The sequence below is a fragment of the Lutjanus erythropterus genome, chromosome 10, assembly GCF_056507025.1.
Source record: "Lutjanus erythropterus isolate fLutEry1 chromosome 10, fLutEry1.hap2, whole genome shotgun sequence".
Taxonomy (NCBI): domain Eukaryota; kingdom Metazoa; phylum Chordata; class Actinopteri; order Lutjaniformes; family Lutjanidae; genus Lutjanus; species Lutjanus erythropterus.
Genome location: NC_139326.1, coordinates 26,850,061 through 26,873,390, shown reverse-complemented (window position 1 = coordinate 26,873,390; position 23,330 = coordinate 26,850,061). Strand labels below are relative to the sequence as shown.

The window sequence follows — 23,330 nt, the reverse complement described above, 5'->3', positions numbered from 1 at the left end:
AACTTACTGCAGTGGCTTTTGGCACAGTTCGGAGAAGTAGCAGGAGTACCGATGTAGGAAGCTAAGCGATGTATTGCTGTGGAGGGGGTCAGCAGAAAAATGTATTTTAGACACCTAAAAAAAGGACCACCTTAAAAATCAATGTCAATATAAATGTATGCCATATTTAGAATATTTTCACTGCTTTACCTGAATTTCCTGATGGGAAACCGCTGTTGTTGTTGTTGTTCTCTCCAAAGTCACCAGACTTTTGGCAAAACCAGTCATTTTGTCTTGCAAAACACAGGAGTTGCTGGTCTACCGCTGGCTCAACTGGTTAGTTTTTACACCAAAATTAGTGCATACATGCAGGTTTTTTAAATCCAGTTATACCTGCTAAAATAGGCAGTTGACCTTTTTCACACTGAAAAAGTTGAGAGAAAGAGAGAGACATTTTTAAAAGTCTGTTTATTCAGCTCTCATTACTTTTGTAGCTTTTTGTAGCTTCTTTGTAGTTTTTGTTTGTAATGTGTGACTTCAGTGTATCCATATTAACCATTTAAAATGCCAAAGTCACAAAAACAAACTAACTGGCTGAGGTTAAATCACTGTTTTTGCCAAAGAAGTCTGGTTGCTTTGAAGAACACAATATTCACTACTCCTGCTGCTTCTCCAAACTGTAGGTGTGCTGACCACCATCTACTGCATGTAATACACTAATTATAGACGCCACTTCAAAAAAAATTAAAACTATCCTTTTAACTTGGCCTTGTGTGAATGTGCTTGTGGGTCCAGTTGTGTGGCCTGGTGTGACCCAAATCTGCAAAAATCACTTCCATGATCTTCTCAGATGGACAGTGACAGTTGTCTTCTGTGAGCTTGCTTGTCTGGCAGTGTCTTGCTACATTCCTCATATTGATGCTAGAGACAAGCACACGCACACACACACACACACACACACACACACACACACACACACACACACACACACACACACACACACACACACACACACTCTCTCTCCTCACAGTTTCCCTCCGGCTTTGTACACTTACAGTAGAACCTCATATATCTGAATGTCACTCTAATGTACTTGAGCACATACTGTCCTGTCTACTCAAATGCTATTGGACCACTTTCACTACTTACTAAAGCATTTCAGATTCTGTGTGTGTGTGTGTGTGTGTGTGTGTCTTCAGATAATCCCTCAAACTTTTTGGTCCAGGAAAGGTCCTTTGATGAAGACTCAGACTGGAAGTTAGCCAAGCTTTTCTTGGCTGACTCACTGTCAAGCTGTCCGACTAGTTGGCTGTCTAAAATCCATACAATCAAAGCGAACATACAGAGCTTTAACAACAAGTTTTATACCTTTTCTTTTATCCCTTCTTATTCTTTATCCTTTGTTTTTCCTTGGGCAATGAATCGATTTCTTGAATTCTTGGGGAAACTAGTACGTTGTGACTTGTGTGTAAGTGTCTGCGCGTGTTATCTGTAGTGAGGCAGTGTATCAAAGCTGGAATGTGAGTTTCAGGAGTTTCAGGTGTGTCTAAATCCTGCTGATCCTCGTGACTTCAATCCTTCTCTGTCTGTCTGTTTGTCTTTCTCCCTTCCTGCCTGCCATTACTGTCACCGCTTTCTCCTCTCTCTTCCTCTCCTTCATCTGTTTTCTCCTCTTTCGTCTTTCACTCCTCCCTCCTCTCCTGTCTTTTCTCCCTGCCCTTCTTCATTCCTGCAATTCCTCTTCATCGTTCTTCCATCCCCATCTAACTCTGTCTTCACTCTCCCTTCTCCTCTCCTCTATTTACAGATCACAACAGACCTGAGACATCGGTGTACAGACAGTCACACAGGGACATCGGCCTCAGCTCCCATGGCTGCTGCCATTATTGCTCTGGCCCTGGAGGCAAAGTAAGATCCACTTAACCTCATCCTCTCACTTCATCCCCTTGCCCCTTGCTTACCTTCTAATGCCCTCTTGTCCCCTGGTCACAGTGATCTATAACGGGGAACACGTGAAACATTTTCTCACAGATACACCAATGCCAAGTCAGCAGTGGTGATGCATTTAGATACCAGAAAATGTGTGCAGAAACAAACCAAAGACATACAGGGTATGTCTCCATTCACTCCATTCAGGCCAACTGGACTTTATATGGACTCTCCTGCAGGACATGAATGCGCACAGATCAGCCTCTCGCGTGTAGTTGGAGCAGTAAAACAAGTGTAAATGTACTCTTAGATGGTGGGCTAGAGAATATAATGGTTAGAACTAGAGCCTGATATTGGTCTATCAGAACTATGTTGGTCTACATCAGTATCGTGATATATGAAAGCTTTTTTTAAACAAAATATAATTCAGATTGTTTTCATTTGTTAGTTTTATAAGTAGAATTCTATGTATATTTGATTTTCTTCTCTTAATTCAGGTTTAATATATGCAAATATTTTGCACTTTTTGTGTGTTTTTTAAAAAAATTATAGTTATTCGTAGTAATTAAAAATACTGGTGAAAGCTTGCTTTTTCAGTAACCTGAAATAATTTTGGCTAATAACGTTTATCGCCAAAGTGTGAAATATCCTGCTTCCATTTCATATCCACAGAGCTTTAATTGCCTCATTAACTCAGACACTTCATTTACATTTGACAGAGAGAAACAAAGTAAAACTCACCAAAACTGTCTTCATCAATCTTTCCACTGTTCCAACGATCACCAATTCTGGTTAGGTCAAGATAAACCCTTAATTTATCCGGTTAGATGTGAAACCATTATGGTTCTACAGGGTGTTTTCCTCTCTCTCTCATCCTCCTGGCTCAGCGCACTGTCTTCTGGCCAACAGCAGCGTCATGAGCTGGAACAGAGTGGAGCGCCACAGAGCAGCGCCCATCACTCTGCAGACCATTAAGTTAGCAAAATAAAATAACAAAAATCGCGTGCCACAAAAAACCAACTGGCAATGGACGATATATTCATCAGATCCCCAAACTACATGGCATTTGTTGAAAGCTGGTCCATCCACCGAGTGAGTGTGTACAGGACAATCAGTCTGGTGTCATTGGTTACTGTGATCTTTTTCAAGTAATTCTCGTGGCACTGGAGAGTGAGTGACTATGCATATTCAGAAAAACTTTTCTACAGCCATTGTTAAAAAACACAAGCCAACAAAACTTGCTAGCTAGTGTTAGCTAACATGTTAAAGGAATTTTTCTGACTCCACCTAAGCTCTGCCCACAAAACACATCATATTGTTTACCAACAGAAAAGGGGTCTATATATTCTATATTCTGTTTGTTATATTCTGTATAAAGAATATCGGATGATATATCAATATCAATTTTTTTACTCTCGAATGTCAGAATTGGCATAGGCCCTAAAAAATCAACAACTGGTCATGCCCTAGTTCAAACCCATCATCTCAGCATAGAAGAGCATAGCATAGTTCAGAGTTTCAGTCCCTACATGCAATTATCCTGCATCTATGTAGTGATGAATTCACATTTAGTGGTATTACATCTGCATCTCTGAACAGGCAGCTTGTCTTACAGGACTCCCTCTGGTTCCTCCAAAGCAGGTTTGAGTGTCATAAAATCATTTTAATAGCTGAATGCCAGTGCAGACTGTGAAACTGAAATAGGCAGAGAAACTCTGTTTGATTCCTGGTCTCCAGTGAATCTTCTGAGAGGGTTTTAAGTGAGTGTGGGTACATTTGGGTATAGAGATACACTACAACCTTGTTCAGTAAATGTTCACTAAAGTGTACGTGTGCTCTGCTTTTGTAGTCAGTGCTCCCCTGCTTGTGAATTGTCATGACCCTCCTTCAGTGGTGAACGGTGCATGATGTTTAATAGAATTAAAAGGATAGTTTGGATTATTTGAACTGGGGTTGTATGAGGAACTTTTTTTAGCCACCTAAAAAAAATAAATCAGTCGCAGTTTAAGTGTATGCTATATTTAGAATATTTTCACCACTTTAGACAGCTGTTTATGATGAGAAACCGCTGTTATATAAGCCAAATATCACGCCCTTCAAAGTCACCAGACTCTTAAGGCAAAAACAGTAATTTAACCTTGCAGAACACAGGAGTTACTGGTGCACCGCACCTGGGAGTGTGTTGACCGCCATCTAATGAAGGTAGTACACTGACTACAACCAGTTCAAATACTCCGAACTATCCCTTTAAGCACTCCGGGTAGTGACCAGTATATAGTATAGCGTACTATAGCCTGTCTTGGCCGGGACATGACAATATATTTCAGTTCCATCTCCTCAAGTACATTATCACATATGTCACAATGCTGTCATGGGATCCTGGGATCCTGTGACAAGGGTGTTTGCTTCCTTTACTGCAGACATTTGAACTCTGGACTTCTGTAACTATTTATAAATAACGTACCTTGGTTGTACACAGTGTTTCGTCTCAGCTGTCTATAAAACTGAAGGCTCTACATAACAGTGAATAGATATAGACTGTGGCTGATTACTGCATGTTCTAAAAGAAATTAGACCTGCTTGATTGGTTGCTAACTATTAAATTAAAAGGCAACTATTTTGATAAACAATTAATTGGTTGGAGAAAGAAAAGTCCAAATTCTCTGATTCGATCTTATTAAAGCTTAAAGAGTTTCTTTAGTCCTCTGTGACAAAGTGAATATTTTTTGCTGCCCCTTTTTGTTGCTTTTAAACATATAAACCATTTAGATCTTGGTTTCAAGATGTCATTTGTGGCAGAATTTCATGCCGTTTGCAACTAGCAGGGCTACCAGCAGACATTTTGGGGCCAGGTGCTTTCTTGCCAAATATTTCTGCTAGAGGGGACTGGAGAAAACTGGCACTTTCAAAGATAAGAAAAGTAAGAAAGAGAGATAAACAGATTTAAAAAAGGGGATAAAAGCATTTTTTTATTTTCAGTTGGTTTCAATTTCCTGCCTTGCCCTTGTTTCTTCTAGATGTCCTGGTTGCTTTATGTGTGAAACACCACAGACACCTTCCCTGCCCCTCTTCAAAATCTGTTGATGTGCTTAATTTGTGATTTAATTCATGAACTGGAGTGAGTGCAGTGCAGGTGCTAAGACTATGAATTGGGCTTTACCCCATCATCACATGTTGAGCGGCTCAGTTAGCTGAGGTCACTTCATTTAACCTGGATAATCCAATCCAAATCCTCACAGTAGAAAATATTCTCGGTTTCCAGGCAGTGCTGGGCACATAAGCCTGTTTCCTCAACAAGATTATCACACACTGCTTCTTGCCTGCCTGCTTTCTTCTCTTCTGCTAGCTCTCACCTCCTCTCTGTCATGCTTGCTGTGCCTCCACCACTGTCACGATGGTCTTTTTTTTCCCTTCTCTTCCTTCCCTTATATCCATTCATTCAGTTTCTCACATGGATAAACTTGCATGCATGCACATGCAGGCAAGGGGGACAGGATGAAAGGGAGAGACGGAAAGTTTAGACAAAGTCGGTGCAATACAGATTGTATCTGCTCTTATCTGATGAATGAAAGCGAACAAACTTTCTGTGATAAACATGTCAAGACGCCATTACGCTAGACTTCACTAAACTCTCTGTTGTGAGGTCTTTTCCCTTGGTATGGAAAACTGTCCCTTGCGCTGTTCTCTCTAGATTTTGCCAAGTTTAAGATGTTTTAAATCTGCACATGATTTATCTCTTTATGAGCTCGACTCCAGCACAGCAAGCAGCGGCGTTTTAGAGCTTCAGAAACTTTTATTTCTTTCCTTTTGTCCTTGGAAGTGAAGAAATGGAAAAGTGAGTGAACATGGAGACAGGAGACTTCAGTGAGGAAATTAGGAGGGATAAAAAAGAAATGAGCAAGGATAACCATAAGAACCTCGTCTACTGGGAGGTTTTAACAAACCAATGCAGGGACAGATGGGTGAAAAACAAAACAAAACGTTATTTCTTCTCTATTCGTTTGCTTTGAAATTCAATCTTGAGAGGCAGATTTTAGAGTGAAAAATGCTGATTATAGTTTACTGCGTATCCTTCCATTATTTGAAAGAACCAAGGTGAGATGACAATAGCCTGTTGAAATTTTTGACTTGGACTGATCCATACTTATGCTTGAGACGAGCACAAAGAAACCTATATGAGACATACTGATTTGCTGCTGGTTTTCCCCAGTATGCGAGCTACTCCATTAATTAGTATTGGCTTGTTTATGGGAAGGCTGTCGTGGCCTAGATAACGATGCCAAAGTCACTTTTAATTAATGACCATAAAACATTTATGGAACCATAATTACACAGTGGCAGCTAAGCCTATTAATATTGATCTGAACATTAATTATTCTGACTTTTCATAGCACATATCTGTGCTACCATCCTTTAATTACTTTTTACTTGATATTTTATTTTCAACTATTAGTCTGTGTTCTTCAGTTGGGTTTGATAAGTGTGGGCATCATTGACTTTTGAACATGCCTAATGTCTTAGCAAAAAGAAAGAAAGCTGACCCAATACATACATACATACATACATGCGTACATAGATACTTATATTAAGTCAATTTGATTACTTTCCCTTAAAAGCCAGGGAATGATGGACAGCTAATGTGAAAAGTCTAGCTCTTTTCCAGGCTCTTAGTTCTGCAAGAGGTTGACGGCCAGCTTTCAGAGTAGCTGAATTTTTGTGCTGTTGCTGTCCAATTTTTACTATAATGACTGATTTTCAAACCATAGAGAACTTGCACTGATCTTTGAAAAACAGGGCAGATAGGCAGATCTTGCCGCCTACCAATTGTTTGGGAATTTCTAAATGCAAAACAGTTGTTTAAATGGCGGCAATAACACCCAGTAACAAACGTGTGTCCCTTACTGTTTTTTTCTTGGACACGTCTTGCCAGAGACAATGGTAAACCAGAGACCCCCCACCCCTACCCCAGTTCTCCTCCTCTTTGGTAAGCACAAGACTTTCTGCATATCGCCACCCTAAAATGAAGGGCCACCTTAAAGACGCTGATTTGTTCTACAGTGCAGATTTTTTAAGACTCTTTAATTGTTTCCACACAGTTTTAGTAATGAAAGGTGGGGGACTATCTTCAGTCTTAACTGAATGAAGTGTGTAGAGACTAATGTGTCAGTCTAGGTCACTAAGGACAGTCAGCACACATTTTCTTGCAGTGTGAAAAAGTTTAAGAATCAAAATTATTGCGTCCCAGAGGTCTGAGCCCTCAGGAACATGTTTGATAGACTAATCTGAATGTGATCCTCTAGCTTGACCTTGCCAATGAATAAATGGTGGCTTCAAATACCCATTTAAGCAGTAGACAATTTGAAGGGAGGATGAGGGGGGATGTCATCTCCCCTGTTAGCCAAATGACCTAAATGCATCCTCTGTGGTAACCTGTCATCCCGCCTCTCCATTCCCTGTTAACAGAGAGAAGGCGGGGGCAGAAGCGTTGCTAAGTTGAGAATGTTCATCTATTCTGCCTGACTCATTGATCCTTTATCTGACTGAGGTTTGTGCAAGTTAAGATCTATGGTTCTGACCATGGCTGTGAAATATTAGTAGCCAAACTGTGTTGTATATTGATAAATCCATGGCACTGCCTGTGGTGCTGAGGTTATAATTGTGACTTTTTCTCTGAGTCCCGGCCCTCTGTCAGTTTCATCTTTTTCAACCAAAACAGTTGTTTATTACTTGGTTTGCTAATTGTATGTGAATGAAAAGAAACTGTCCTATCCAACATGTTAAAAATGAACAAATCACTGACTGCATGTAAAGCAGTAATACTCCACACTTAGTCAACATGTGATTGTTACACTCCGGAGGTCTGACTCTTAAACACACATGGAATGAATGCTATGTTGTTTTTTTAAATTATTCATTTTTCTGCTCACCATATACAACCCCAAATAACAAATAAAGAAAGCAAGACATTTTTTAATGGCAGATCACAAGATCTACGTGTAAACTGTTTTTCAACATATAATGTGATAGATGTTTAGGACATTATGATAAAGACAAGATGGAAAGTACAAGAAAACAAAACCAAACAAGGCATTGCTGAACACTTTCCCTAGTTCAGTACTCCACAGATTCACATAAAATTGACAGAATATTTATGGAATAAATATGTGAAGGACACTTTTGAGTGCAATCTGTGAAAATCAGCGGCTAAATGTGTGACAGTGAGACTTCTCCCAGATGTTAAGGATTTTAAAAGTCCTAGTGCGTTTTTGTTTAAGAGATCACAGGAAGCTGTGAAAGAACCTCCTCCAATGCCAGCAGCTCAACAGGCAAAGGCACAGGGTGTCCAGGTCAGACACATTTTTCTGTCAGTTGCTCTCTGTCTCCCTCTCAAATCAAACTGATCCTCTGAAATTTTAAAATCTGAATGTTAGGTTACAATTTGGAAACCTTAAATATTAGTTTTAGGTCAACTGATTCAGAGTGGTGCAGATTCTGGAGGTCTCAGATGGCGAGGGAGTGACATGAGGGGAGGGAATGGAGCATCTGGCCAGCATATGAGATGGAAGGGAATCCCAGGAAACTTAGTGACCCACTTCTTCCTGGTTTTTCCCTTTTTAATGTAGCATTTGGACATCAAAGAAGTTGAGACACATGGCTGCCATCTCGTAATGGATCTCACGTGAGATCTGAGAAACTAGGGACAGATGAACGGGCATCAATGCACTCCGTCTATGCCTCTCTGTAATTTTCTCTCTCAGTAATCTTCCATCTACTGTACTGTATATTCCTATGTTTTCTTTACCTTGCTTTGCATTTCATCCGCTTTCTTTCTCATTGCGCTGTTTTAACCTCCTCCCCCTTTTATCCTAAACTTATTATGTTCCGCTTTCATCCTCCCATCCTCCTACATACTGTCACTCCCATAAGCAAAATATTAAAATTTATTACTGTCCGTCCCCCCCGTTTTCCTCATCCTCATTCCTGTGTATACATCTTCAGTGCTGCCTGACCTTTTCATTTATTTATATGCGTGTGTGTAGATTAGATTTACACATTGATTATTTAAAGTGTGTACATAGATCTGTTTGAGGATGTACACAGCAATGCAGGTCTTTATGTCCCTTCTCATTTACTTAGTTCCTGCTCAGTTATGTGCTCCTACTTGGTCTTTGGATTTTTAATGTTATGATAAATAAATTAATGTATTTGTGTTTTTGCATGTGCTTACTTCTTCTAGTCCTCTTCTAACATGGAGAGATGTTCAGCACATCATTGTAAAGACCTCTAGAGCTGGACATCTCAGTGCCCCTGACTGGAAGACTAATGCTGCTGGTTATAACGGTACACACACACACACACACACACACACACACACACACACACACACACACACACACACACACACACACACACACACACACACACACACACACACACTTTTCTCATCCGAGGAGGAGATTACTGTGGAATGTATCTCAATTTCTTATTAATAATTCAACACAACAAACTATCTTTAAATCAGTCAAAGGTTCACTGCACCTCATGTTGTTAACTTACATGAAGAGCACTGCAGATCTTAGTTGTCACAGTTTATTTCTTTTTGGTAATCAATAAAAATCTTATCCTAAAGCTATCTGATGTGTTGGACAGTTACTTTTGTTTAATATATCTTTGAGATTTTTGATTCACTACTATGAATCTGTGTATCTTCTAAGGGTGGGCAGATCGATCCCAAAAATATCACATCTACTGTAACAATGTCTTGTTTTGAGATTTAATAGTAGTGTCAATAGGATTGATACCAAAGAAATGAGTCCAGCACATGTTAGACAACATCCTTGTGCTGCAATATTTGCATTTGCTGCTGTTGTGTACATATGCGCAGTCAACATCCCTTAATTTACCATTAAAAACTATCTTGTGTTTAAACATACATGTGATTAAGTAATTAACAGAGAATAGTAAAAAGAAATGCCTTATGTTTGACAAAGTAGAACTATTGTAAATTATAACATATTTTGCTCCCTGATAACACATGAGCTGCTGATACTGGTAATCCTGGCCTTGGTATTACTTGCTATTGGATAAAAAAACCAAAAAATTTTACTAATAAGGCCTCATAAGACTTTATAATAATGTAATGTAATGTGAAGCTGATGTTTATGGCCGTCATGAGCAATTGTAAAAGAAAAGGTAACTCTTTTACAACTTCAGATCAGTTAGAATGCAGGACCACACATAGTAGATAATGTTGTGGGTTTTTAATGTTTTTCAGCATTGTCTGATATTGTCTCAACTCATCAATTACACAACAGTTGCATTTATGATTAATGGAGGGATGCAATGTGTTTGAAAGAAAAATACAGTCACAGAGAAATCAATATACATTATTTCAACTCGTGAATTAGTTTTTTTCCCAATCAGAGGAGGGGCGATGAGCAGTTTCCTAAAAATTTTCCTTCTTGCTTAACTACTGTGCCGCCAGCTGCCATCTGTCAGGGTCCATGTGGTGGATGCTGTTTTGTAACTTTGTAAATGCATGCTTAAGTGTGTATGCATACCTGTGTGTGTGTGTGTGTGTGTGTGTGTGTGTGTGTGTGTGTTTGAGGGAAAGAAACCAAGAGAGTGAGAACTAGGGGTCAGCCAGGCTGCAGGCCCAGTGTGCCTGGAGATTTTCCAAGTGACTGTTTTTTCAAAGAGGAACTAAAGAGAAACAGAACAGAGAAGGGGGGGGGGGTGGGAGAAGTATGGAAGGAATTCATATCTGAGCTGCTGTACCCATAAGATTAGTGGTTTCCAAACATTCTTTTTTATTTGTAGACAACTACCTTATATTTCCTAAAGATTTTCATCAGAATACCTGTTAAAACAACAAGATGAAGCAGTGGACAATTTTGCCACTGTAAAAACGTACATAACAGTCTTTACTAGGAGCCTAAAACCGTGCAATACTAGGTGCCTTTTGAATGGCTACATACTTGTCTGGACCTTTTCTACTGATTCTTAATCTGACCCCCTCCTTCATATTATATTTGGTGGTTTCATGGTTTCAAGGTGGGAAATAACATAACATTTTTGTTAGGAGTTTGAATGGGTTAGGATCAGGGTTGGGGTTAGGGTTAGAAACAGTAGAGTGAGCGTTGGTGTGGCCCGATCAGCTCTAACTTTTCACTCTTTCCCACAGTCAGCCACCTGTATGGCTTTGGTCTGATGGACGCTGAGGCGATGGTGAAAGAGGCAGAGCGGTGGAAGCAAGTCCCTACCCAGCATGTCTGTGTGGAGAGCGCAGACCGACAAATCAGGTAGAGCATGCACGCACAGATCTGTTTTAGCATTTCATTATACACTACATGGCCAAAAGTATGTGGACATGCAGACAGTAAACCACTATGTCATTGTTGAACCTCTCATTTAAAAACCATGGAATTTAATATCCTGCTATACCGGCATCCACTCTTCTGGGAATGCTTTCCACAACATTTTGGAACCAGGTTGCATGGATTTGCTCCCATTCAGCCACAAAAGCATTAGTGAGGTCTGCCACTTATTTTTGGATTATAAGACCTGGCTTTTAGTTGGTGTTCCAGTTCATTCGAAAGGTGATGGAGCTGAGGTCAGGGCTCTGTTCAGACAAGTCAAGTTCTTCATGGTCCTCAACCTTTGTTGTAAAGTCAGAAGCTCTCTTTTGAACAAAATATCATTGTATACCAAAAACATATGGACTGGGGTGCCCACATAAAATTATTCTGGAAATCTACTGCTGTTGAATCATTAATGGCTTGATTGCACCAGACACGCTGCAGCACATCTCAGAAGAATCTATTTTTGATGGATACTGAGTCAAACTGCACAGAGCAGATTGAGCAGGCAGGAAGTCAGACACAGCGTAGACAATCTGGTCAATTTTCAAAATAAAGTACCCTGTACAGACTCATGATCATATAAACAGACAAAAAAGAAACTATTTAACTACATAGCACACTTATCCATGGTAGAAGCACAAAAATCAAGGAAAAATGACCAAATAAACAAAATCTGAGCCACATAATCACGCAGGCAATTTTTTTTGTTCATTTTGTGTATTTTGCACCCAGGCAACAGCAACTTGGAGTATGGTGGAGCTCACCTGTAGGCTCATTTCCCAAGCATGCGTCAGTTGTGTTTGTGTAATTACTGTCACTCTCTGAGGGGGGGAGACAAAAGTTCCGCACTTAATTTTTAAACGGGTTTATTAATTGTATTAGACTCTGAAGCTCTGACGTTTTAACATGTTTAAAATGAAATGTCAGATAAGTAAATCAACTTTAAGACCAACATATGTGACAAAACATCGAAATATCTTTCTCATTTTTATCTTTTTTCAGTTCCTGGTTTTTTATGCACTGACATGTGTTTGAGAGTGTGATTGTGCAAGCTGTACCTTGATAGGGGCCAAGCATTAGTTCTGGCAGGGTAGTTCTCACATAAGACCTTTACTACTCACACTCACACAAACGCACACACACACACACACACACACACACACACACACACACACACACACACACACACACACACACAAGGAGAGAGCCAAGGCTTCACAGCTTGTTATTCTTGATGCAGCTGGAAGCCTGAGCACTGTTCTGTGTTAGGCTGGCTGGCTGAACTTGGGCCCTGAACTGGTTTGCTTTCAGTTGAAGGCTCGGTGGCCAGAAACTGCAGCATTATCAGTGTCATTCTGTCTGTTCTGCTCCAGTGCACAAGTCAGTCCATATGAGGCTTATGTTAAGTCCAGTTTGTGTCAGAGGCGGTCGTGCGCAGACCTCTGTACTCATGTAATGTGTGTTGGCTTATGGAGAGATTTCCACTGTTGTTGTGTGAAAGAAAAAAAACAACCCCGTCGTTTTAGCCTTTTCCCCATTTGTAGTGCATTTATAAGTAGCCTTAGATGTGTGAAATGGTCAGTCACACATTGGTCCAGTTACTGGGAGCTCAAGCTTTGTTTATAAACAGAATTACACTTGGTTCACCCAGCCAAATGACAGGCTTGCAAAGAAGTAGGCAATCACCAGGAAACAAAAGGCTTTGTTTTTGTTTTGTTTTTGGAACGAAGGCAAAGAATTCATGAAAGTTTTATGTGTAACACAGCTCAAAACTGAATTTTCAAATTGCCCCAAAAAGTCTGAAACAGACTTTTCCCTTAAAGAACCCCTTTGTTGAGTATATGCATGACAGTGCCAGTGTTTTTTCATAGATTGTGCTCATGTCTTTTGGAAGCAGGTCTATAGGCGTCTCTTCTCTTTTGTCACTAAATCTACAGATGTGTGTGTGAACTGTATGTGTGCATGTGTGTTCTGTGCTCCTAACTTGCTACACGAGTGCAACCGTCACCTCATTGCTGTGTTCCCACACACCCTCTGGCTGGCCCCTCTGACTGCGTTTGGTAATGTCTGTCTGCTATCGCTCGCCTCACTCCACTTGGAGCACGCACCAGGAAAACTGCCTGATCTGTGTGCAATCAGGCTGGTGGTAATCAGCTGTGCATCTGCTCTGCTTGGTCCCATGCGTATGGTTCAGTTATCTGTGTTGTGTCATAGAGAAGCCAGAGCTGTGATATCAGCCCTAGACTCCCCAGCCATTACTGCTGTCCGCCTTCCAAGTAGTCATCGACGACTTATGAAAGAGACATCAGTGTTTTCTTTCTGTTATTCATTCCATCATGTCTGCATGAGCTCATTTAAATCTTCTTGTGTATTTCTCTGTTTTCAGTGGTTTCAATGTAAATTGTTTATATAGTCCCTCAAATTATGTAAATGATAAGAGAGGGAGTTGAAGGGCAAAAGGAGAAATTGTTATAGATTGTTTACCTTTTGTTATTCTGGAAAAAATGATTAATAATGGATTCCTTTAAATAATAATAAACCACTTTTTCCCCTTTCGGGTTAATTGGTTGATCTAATTGATATGCAACAGGTGAATTTGGAACTTAAAAATGTATTTCTTAATTGAAAGCTTAAAGTTGAGGAGAATTATGTCATATTTTTGATATAATAATTCATAAACGATATACATGCTACTCTGACAACACCACTACAGCTTTAGTGTGCTCCTTTTGAATTTTCCTATTCTGGGCCAGAAGAACTGTTTTATTTTGCCCATTTCATGTTAATTGCAGTTCAGATTAATGCTAAATATTTGCAGAATGAGTAAGTGTCTGTTTATGAGTTGTAAAAAATAATTAATAATCTTGTAGAACGCGTAGTATGTTTATAATGGACAAATTGAGCAATATGTAAATGGAGCCTGACAGGCAATGTGAGACAGGCAGTCACTCAAGTTGGAGAGTCTAGTGTCTATATTTCAGATCAGTGGCCTTTTTTTCAAGATACCGAGTTTAGCTTTACACTGACAGAGAGCTGACAATTATAAAGAGCTGATCAATTTGCACTGTAGGGCTCGTTATTGTAATTTCAAGATGTTGTCCATGTTTTGTGCTCCAGCATTCTTCCTGAGCTTCCCTGAGTCCTGGGAGGAGGGGGTGTTTTTGCACTTGCAGTGGGTACATATGGCTCCTTTAATATTGATGGCAAATTTTGGCCTTTCACAAACAAATTGGTATTTTGTGCAGTAATTAGTAATCAATGGTCTGACAAGTTTGAGGAATATGTTGTTCCAACAAAAAAAAGCTTCATTGTCATTGCACAGTTAAAGATGATCTTCAGCAGCTGACAATTGCCTCAAGGTAATTTTCTTTGTAATGATAAACATCTGTGCTGTATCACTTAGGCCCTAAAAACGTAATTGCTGTGTTTGTAACCCTGACAACAGGGAATTTAATAAAACAGTTTCCAATACAGGATCAAACAGCACAAGTCATTGTCTTTCAACCCTCCACTCTGTGAAAAAAAGTATAGTAATCCTCTTAAACGTTATTTGCCAGTGTAATTCATGAGCTTTGTTTCAGTTTCCAGTGAATAAACTCTCCAATAAGCACTGCAGTGACTTGAATAAAATGGTAAATGGATGTATTTATGTAGCATGTTTATCAAAACTGCCATGTAAGGTGTTGGCGTGACCATCAGGGGAATTTGGGGTTCACTTTCTTGCCCAAGGACACTTCAACATGTGGACAGGAGTGGCTGGAGAGCAAATCTGTGATCAGTGGATGATACGGTCTACCTCCTGAGCAGCAGCCCCTGTTAATATGTCAGCTGTTGTGCAGCAGACTCCTGCTCTCGCTCTGGCGAGATGGTATTCTCCGTCCCCTGTACTGGACCTGTCCATGTTTTCACTGTTTTTCTTATTGTATCGTTGTTATATTAGATCATACCACAGTTGTTATTCAAGAGGTCATTAGATGTTTGCGTTGGCTGTTAAGCGATCTTTCTGCATAGCAGACAGAACAAATAATGTTCTTTGTCTTTCTTATCATCCTCATGACTCTTGGTTTCTTTGGCTAGTTGAGGTTTAGGAAATGGAATACCTTAATATGGACCTTGTACATGCTCTTTGGTTTCTGGAGGAGGATAAATCAAAAAGAAGTACATGTGATTGCTTTTAGCTGTGCCCCAGGGTATTGAAACTCAATGCTGAATGTTATGTCAGTCACTAACAGAATTTTTGGCTTGGGTTGACTGAGCAGAATATCTCAGTGTAGAGAGACAGCCCCCAGTCTCACTCCCTGAAAGAGCAGAACAGACTGCAGGTACAGGTATTTTATGGCTGAGGCCACACAGAGTGAATTTCAGAAGCCAAATCCTGAATTTGAATATGGTGACTACTTTTATTTCACTTTGCAACTGCCTGGCTCCACTGTATAGATGAGACTTTGAAATGAAAAGATGAGATATAATTTTTGTTGCAATAAAATGTACTGATATACTCAGCAAATCTCCATGGATAATGCCACTGTGTCCAAAAATATGGTTGAGCTGCTTGTGAGTGCACTTGTTTCTATCTGTGGACTGTTGGTTTTAAAGAGATCGATGTGTGTACAATGCAATTTTTCCCTCTATAAAGCATTTATTGACCGTTAAAAATCTAATCAATGTTTTCTTTAATTGGTGTGTTAAGTCCCAGAAGCAACATATATAATGTATTTTCTCCTCATGTCTTCCTTTTCTATCCTCTAGAACTATCCGTCCAGAGCATGTGGTGCGGTCGGTGTACAAGGCGACGGGATGCACCGACAACCCCAACCACCATGTGATCTACCTGGAGCACGTGGTTGTACGTATTACAATCACACACCCTCGCCGTGGGGACCTGTCAATCAACCTGACCTCACCCTCAGGGACCAAGTCTCAGCTGCTTGCTAACAGGTAAAGAAGAAGTTGTTGAGATGTTATCTACTTGACAATACGAAATACAGTTAATTAGAAAAATATGTGACTCATGGGGTTTTGTATTTACAGTAGCTATGAGAGTTTTTGATTAAATAAGTTGTCAGATTGAATGTGGATTTACTTGTGTCAGCTGGCTTTGTTTACAAGAATAATTATTAATTTGGGCTCAAACACCATAAAATGTTGTCCCCTTTAGTGGGGGATACTGAATGTAGTGTCAGCGCTGTATGTACCTAGTCTACATTCACTTCAAATAAACCACAGTCCTGCACAATGTTTATACAGTTCATTAGAGGCTGTGATTGTACTTGGGTTGAGTAGTTGCGTTTGTTTGTACTAGTATTTGCAATACTTGAGTTGTTTCCTCATCTGATATATCTGTGTGACTTGTATGTGTGTATGTGTGTGTGTGTGCACGTGCAGGTTGTTTGATCACTCCATGGAGGGTTTTAAGAACTGGGAGTTTATGACCACCCACTGCTGGGGAGAGAAGGCAGCAGGCGACTGGGTCCTAGAGATCTATGATTCACCCTCTCAACTCCGCAGCCAGAAAGTACCCGGTATGACACAGTGTTACTAATTTGCTGAACTTAAAAAAAAAAGAGAGAGAGAAAGAGAATCATCAGTCTGCTTACCCATTTGTATTTTTATATGATTTAATTTACTGACGCATTAAAAATTGAATAGAATAGGAAAAAGTTTTGGCTGGATTGAGTGTAGGACCAGCAGGAGCACACATGTTGCTCTGGAGGCAGTGAACTTAACCGCTCAAATGACCCACTAATTTAACAACATAGTAAAGTCTCAAATGGAGAGTAGCAGTTTCAGAGAAGCTGTTCAGTTGATCACTATAATCCCATGTAGCTTGTGCCTAGTTTTCTCATGTGTGTCATTAAGAGTTTAATGTAATATAATCTACTTATGGTAGCTGAAAATACCCTGGAAGGTAGCATAATTTAGAGTATGAGGTTTTTGCTCTTTCTGTTGCTGCATTCCAGTGCTGAAAGATGGCTGAACTGCTCTCCCACTTAACAGAAGAACCTCGCTAACATTACACATCTGGTTGTTTATATCAAATATACAAATCAAATTAATATCAAAGGGTGTTGAGCTGCTCGCTGTGGATCTATAAGATGAGTTTTACAATGCTCCTGTTTCATCAGGCAAGCTGAAGGAGTGGTCACTGGTGCTGTATGGCACCTCTGTGCACCCGTACTCGTCTCTGCGCAGTGATAAGCCCCGCTCCACAGACACGCTGACGCCCACCGATGAGGAGTTCACAGAGGAGTACAACGGTAAGTGCTAAAACCACAGATAGGCTAGCCAATTCTTTGGCTATATTTGTACTGCCGCATTAGATAAGGGCATTATAAAAGGATGCAATAAATTATAATCAATAATTCCACAAAGTCAGTTAATACTGGCAATGTTATTAGACTATAAAACCTACTCCCACAGTCATAACCTCTCTACATTACTACTTCTGTGTCTCCAGGCCCCTGTGACTCTGAATGCAATGAGAACGGCTGTGAAGGTCCTGGACCCCATCACTGCATCAACTGCCTCCACTACTTCCTTAAGTTCAAGAACAACACGAGGTCTGTCTGCCTAAGAAACAAGTATTAAGTAGAATATTGTTCTTGTGTTGGAGAACATCAAAGAATTTCTACTCAAAGGAGCCATAAAGAGTTTCTTAAATAAGTTGAAATCCTATTTAATATACAATCTGTGGTTAAAGCAAGTTGTTTCCCCTCACCCCCACCTCCCCAGATGAGAAGCTCAGGCAAGCTGCAGGAACACTGCAGGAGCACAAGACTAGTGCAGTATCATAATTTAACAATAACAAGTGACGATGAGCTCTAGTTGATCACCTCTTAATAACTGCAGAGCAACTGGTCCATTGACAGACATTTGGACATGTCATACCAGAAAACTCAAAGGTGTATTAATGACTGTTGCATTCCACTGAGGAGAGGTCCTTCTCTTATTCATGCTGGGTCACTGTCACTGTTACTGGGACAATTACTGGAACTGAGTCTGTCAGAATTACTGTCAAAATGTCAGCTGTGCAACCAGTCCGTCGTCTGTCAATGTAAAGCTAAACCAGCTATCCTGAAAACAAAAGGCCACTGCTCTGCATTAAGTGTCTCTCTGATTTCTGTCTGCAAGACGCCATTAACATATTGCTCAGTCTAAAAGTTATAAACATCTTCCACTTCTAAAAGATTATTAATGGTTTCTTACAACTCATAAACTGGCACTTACTCATTCAGCTAACATTTAGCACTAATTAATTACAAGTCTAATCTACTAAAACAGTAATTCCAGCCTGGAATGCAAACAGTGGCTGTAGTGTTGTTGTCAGAGTAGCGAGTATTTCAACTTAGTGTTTTTGATTAATTTCTCATGACACATCATAGTCATTTTATGATTATTACAGTAAATATGTTACAGACTTTTCCTATAACCCACATTTTAATATGTTTTGTATGACTTTAGAGATTTAATGGCTGTACTTGTTAATGGTGGGAAAGCATTTTATTTTTCAAAGCATTTTTACACAGATCAAAAAAGCAAAAGTTTAATCTTGCACCTATTGTATATCTTTCTCTGTACTGCAAAGCGCTGGTTAGATTTGGAGCGTAGATTAAATTTGGAAATATAATTATTAATTCCATTCAGTGTCACTGACTTTCTCAAAGTATACATGAAGATGTAAAAGTAATTGCTCTTTGGACTCCACTAGAGCCAATTTATTTTATTTATTTATTTATTTTTCTTAATTTAAAAAGTGCATCTGAGCCACAGTGCTGCAGATAGAAGATACAGCACGCTTGCATGTGATTTCAGCAACATTTGATTGTTTTAAAGAGGCAGAAGTCTCCTGGGAGCCTATAGACAGACAAATAAAGGGATGGATCAATATTAGCTGAGAGGGTCTCAATCAGAAAGTTTTACGAAGGTAAAGTGAACGTTGGTGCATACCAATCCACCGACAGGTAACAGGATTTAATCAGCTCAATGCAACATTGTGATTGTTTTTACAGGCCTCAAAGAAACATTTGTGTAACAGCCCAGTTTGCATATATTCATTTAATAAGCTGCATTTCAGCAAAAAAATGCTATCCATGTTTTCTTTTTAAATACATCAACCAAATTATCAGAAGAACAAGGTAATGAGGTGTGGTCATAATCCTGACATGACACTATCATTACTATGACATGAACATGGAGTCTTTATGAATGTTGTGACTGGTGTCTTTGAGTGTCATTCAGTTAATTATGTAATTTTCTATTCATTTGAGATTTCTTTGGTATGAGAGGTTGAAAATCAAGATAAAATAACCTAACATAACCTGTCATAAACATGGCATTTACCGTTTAACCTTAACTTTAACATTTCATTAACCTGTCATATATGTTGTTGGTTCTGACACTGGCTGTGGTAAGGTTAATTATCAGGTCTGCTATGACATATTTATGACAGGTCATGTTGTCTTGATTAATGTTAAGTTGTCATAATAAAGACAATGTCAACTTTGCATTAAAAATGACACTTAATGGCAACAGTCATGAACATTCATAAAGACTTTAGAGTATCAGTTTTCTGAAAATGTTGTTTTGACCTCTATCTCATATTTTATTTCATTTAAGAAGCATGAATGAACATTAAGTTTGATGCTGTCTGTGTCTTTTGTAAGCGACAAAGCCTCCACTCCTGTTTTTACTGTAGCACCTTTCTAGATCAGATGTCACAAAGTGCCTCACAACAAAAGACAAAATGAGGCACAAAGTAGAGACACAATACAAAGGCAATGAATAAAACAGTGTAAACAGGTGGGTCTTAAGCTGCTTTTTAGAGGTTTCCACAGGAGCCACAACTTCAAAGGCAGCAAGCTCATTTTCAGTGCATTTCAGTTTCAAGACTACATGACATAATCTCTAGCTTGTTGCAGTATTCTGATCATGGGTCATATCTTAGTTTAATTTTTGATCTGAGAGTCACATTTTAATTTTGTAGCATGTAACCACTTTGATGCACTCATCAGTGCTATAACTTGCTTTGGTTTGTTTGGACATATACATGTTTCCTTTTTGCCACCAGTAAAGGTCAGAGGTCAGTGCTTGCCCCTGTTATTTGGCAAAGTTAGTGTGAATACAGTTAAGAAACCATGCAGGTGGTGTCCTGATTATTTTCACCTTGTCAGTCTAATAACAGAGATGCTGTTTCCTGTTGGCCATATCATGTTCAGTCTCTTTCTTCCTCCTGTTAAAAGTGTGCGGACGTCTGTGTGTGTGTGTGTCTGCACATTCGTGTGTGCCCTTAGGATCCCATTAGGATCAAAGTCTGTTGTAATTGCCTTTGTGTCGGCGGGTCTCTGCACTAATAAAAGAGAAACCAATGCAGGTGCATGAGAATATGCAAGCTTAGGCGCTGCCTTATCATTAGCCCACTTTAGAGGTGTGCTGCCCTTTTCTGCCACCACAGGGAGCAATTGATGAATGAAGATTGGGGGAGTGGTGGGAGGAAGGAGGAGGGATGGTGGTGGTGTTTAATGTTCAGATAATTACATCCCTACATATGTGTTTGATGGTCACCAAAAGGTTGTGTGGGTCTTTGAAACTTTGTAGATAGCACTTGTGTGTGTATGTGTACATATGTATGTGCATTGTATACAGGGCTATGACCAGAATTTTAGTAATGCCCAGGTCATAAGTCCAATAAATTCTCAGTTAATTAATTTTGAAGCAACTTGAAAATTCAAAAATTTACTTTTACTTTTTACAATTTCACATGTAAATTAGTGATTTATTTAAAAAGGCTGTCCCAGAGATTCCCAACGTGATTGTCTAAAGGCTGCGTTCTACTTCACTAGGAATAAATCTTGTAGGAAAATATTTAATTGTATGGATTAGATTTTGTGTTTCTTTTTTTTTCTTTGCCTAAAATGGTCAAATTTAACACTCAGTCTAAAAATGTATTAGTCCCCACTCTCTAAAAACCTCCTGGATCTAAAGTGTGTGCAATGCAAATTAAGGTTGATAAATCCATTTTTATATGAGTGCATAATGAAAAGCACAGTACTTGTTGGAGGGTTTGTGTTTACATATTAATCTTGATTACCATGCACTTGCAAAGTTACAAATTTTTAGTATATTGTAAAAAAAAGTGTGCTTTTTCAGCAGAAAGTTTATTGACATTTGACAAACAGTGATTATGATAATGTGACTAAAATTTAGATTTCTTTCTCTGATAGCTTGTGTTTCTTGGCCTACTGAAGCACATGTAATAAAAAAATGTAGATAACAAATTCTGTGACTAAAACCTAATCTTAACTGATAGGAATGAAGGCCAAAAATACAAAAATCAGAGTCATGTTGGGAAGAAAAACCTTTGTTTAAATTGCTTTTACCACAAGTTCATGTCTTTACACTTTCAGCCACAGACATCTGCTTGCACTGACAGTGTGGTCAGGAAAATTCTGTTTAAAGTTTTTCTCACATTTGGCTGTGTCCTTGGGGTGGGCCTTACATTATAGTGTTTTTACAATCTTTATTGGTTAAATAATCATTTCAGTGCAGCAGAGAAACGGTATTGAAGTTGGAGGACAAACGCATGGCAGTGTGTATGTGCACACGTGGATTAAGTGTTTCACATGTGCAATATGTGTTTCTTGGCAGGAAACTCTGTAGTGTGTGAATAAGGCTTAAGGAGTGTGTGCATGTGTGTGTGTATTTTGTGCTCTTGAGGATTTTGGAGATCTTTTTCACCTTAGGAAGGGTGCCTCAGGGTGAAATGAGGGGGTGACGGAGGGCTGTGAAGTTATCCAACAGATGTTGCACCTGTTCACCATATAGCACCCGCACGCACACACTCAGTCCCTCTACTTCTGTTTGTACCAACTCATTATGTGCTAATGATAAATGAAAAATGAGCCTACTTTTACAGTGGGTAATTATGAAACTATTTCAGCTTTAGTGCTTTAAAGCTATTTTACTTGAGCTTATATTTATAATTGCACACTATATTATGCCCATAATCCTCTAACACAAGAGACATATGTTTTGTGTCAGACATATGTTTTACACTTTGAGCCCATTAACATTTTCTGAGCTACAGAGGTTGTTAATCATGACACGGTGTGGTCCATTTTGTCTTTATGATGTCGTTCAACAACCTGAATATATCTCTAAGAAATACAAATAACTTCATTGTGTTCCACTTTTGCCATTTATAACGCTGTCTTTCATCCTTTGTCCCTCTTTTCTCTCCCTTCAATCATCCCACTCTGCAGGATGTGTGTGTCAGAGTGCCCCAGCGGCTTTTTCCGTGATGATAGGAAGCGCTGCAAGAAGTGCTCTTCGTTGTGTGAGACCTGCGTTGGAAGCCGTAGCGACCAATGCACGACATGCCGGACCGGTTTCCACCTCAATGAGGGCTCCAACACGTGTGTTGCGAACTGTGCTGATGGCTTCTACCTTGACCATGGTTAGTATTTAATACCCCATGCAGTCAAGAATTTGTTTCCAGACTCTTGGTTTTAAAACACTATGCAGTATTTTCCTTAAAGAACCCTCATATATGAACTCATATAAAAATAATTCCCTTTAATCATCACTTATGACACACTAGAAGTGTGTGGTGTTGTCTGTATCTGCAAGGACACAGCCCTCTGTCTGTATTTCCTTATTTTCTCATATTTTGCTGTGCCTGGGATGTTTTTGGGTGTCAGCCTTTGGCCAGTAGTGTGTATCCCCCAGCCAGTAACAACATGCAGGTTTTGAGGTCGGACTCTATAAAAGTGTAGCGACCAGCAGTTACATCGCTGTCTTTGTCTTTTTTTTCTGCTCTTGGTCTGTGAGAGCTGTCAAGAGAGATGCATATACAGGCAGACACGGTGACAGGATGAAGCTTCACTTCAGCTGCATTCACACCAAATCTGGCATTGTGCCAAAGCGTGGCCATACTCTTTCTCTCTCTCATTCGTCGAAGCCAGGGAGGAGGGGCCAACTTTGAAGGGTGTGTTTACAAACAATCCTGCATATTCTACCTTTAAAGGATAGCTAAATTCTTAACTCTTAACGAGGAAGGTAATC

At 39.5% G+C, this 23,330-nt stretch overlaps 1 protein-coding gene across 1 annotated transcript in view; it reads left to right on the top strand.

The window, feature by feature from the left end:
- pcsk5b (proprotein convertase subtilisin/kexin type 5b) overlaps positions 1-23,330 on the top strand; it is a 98,618-nt gene that overhangs the window by 31,927 nt on the left and 43,361 nt on the right. Inside the window, exons 9-16 of the mRNA XM_084728823.1 lie at positions 1,787-1,887; positions 9,146-9,249; positions 11,093-11,210; positions 16,020-16,208; positions 16,656-16,792; positions 17,396-17,527; positions 17,728-17,830; positions 22,529-22,722. Coding sequence (XP_084584949.1) covers positions 1,787-1,887; positions 9,146-9,249; positions 11,093-11,210; positions 16,020-16,208; positions 16,656-16,792; positions 17,396-17,527; positions 17,728-17,830; positions 22,529-22,722 — 1,078 coding nt within the window. The remainder of the gene's footprint in view (positions 1-1,786; positions 1,888-9,145; positions 9,250-11,092; positions 11,211-16,019; positions 16,209-16,655; positions 16,793-17,395; positions 17,528-17,727; positions 17,831-22,528; positions 22,723-23,330) is intronic.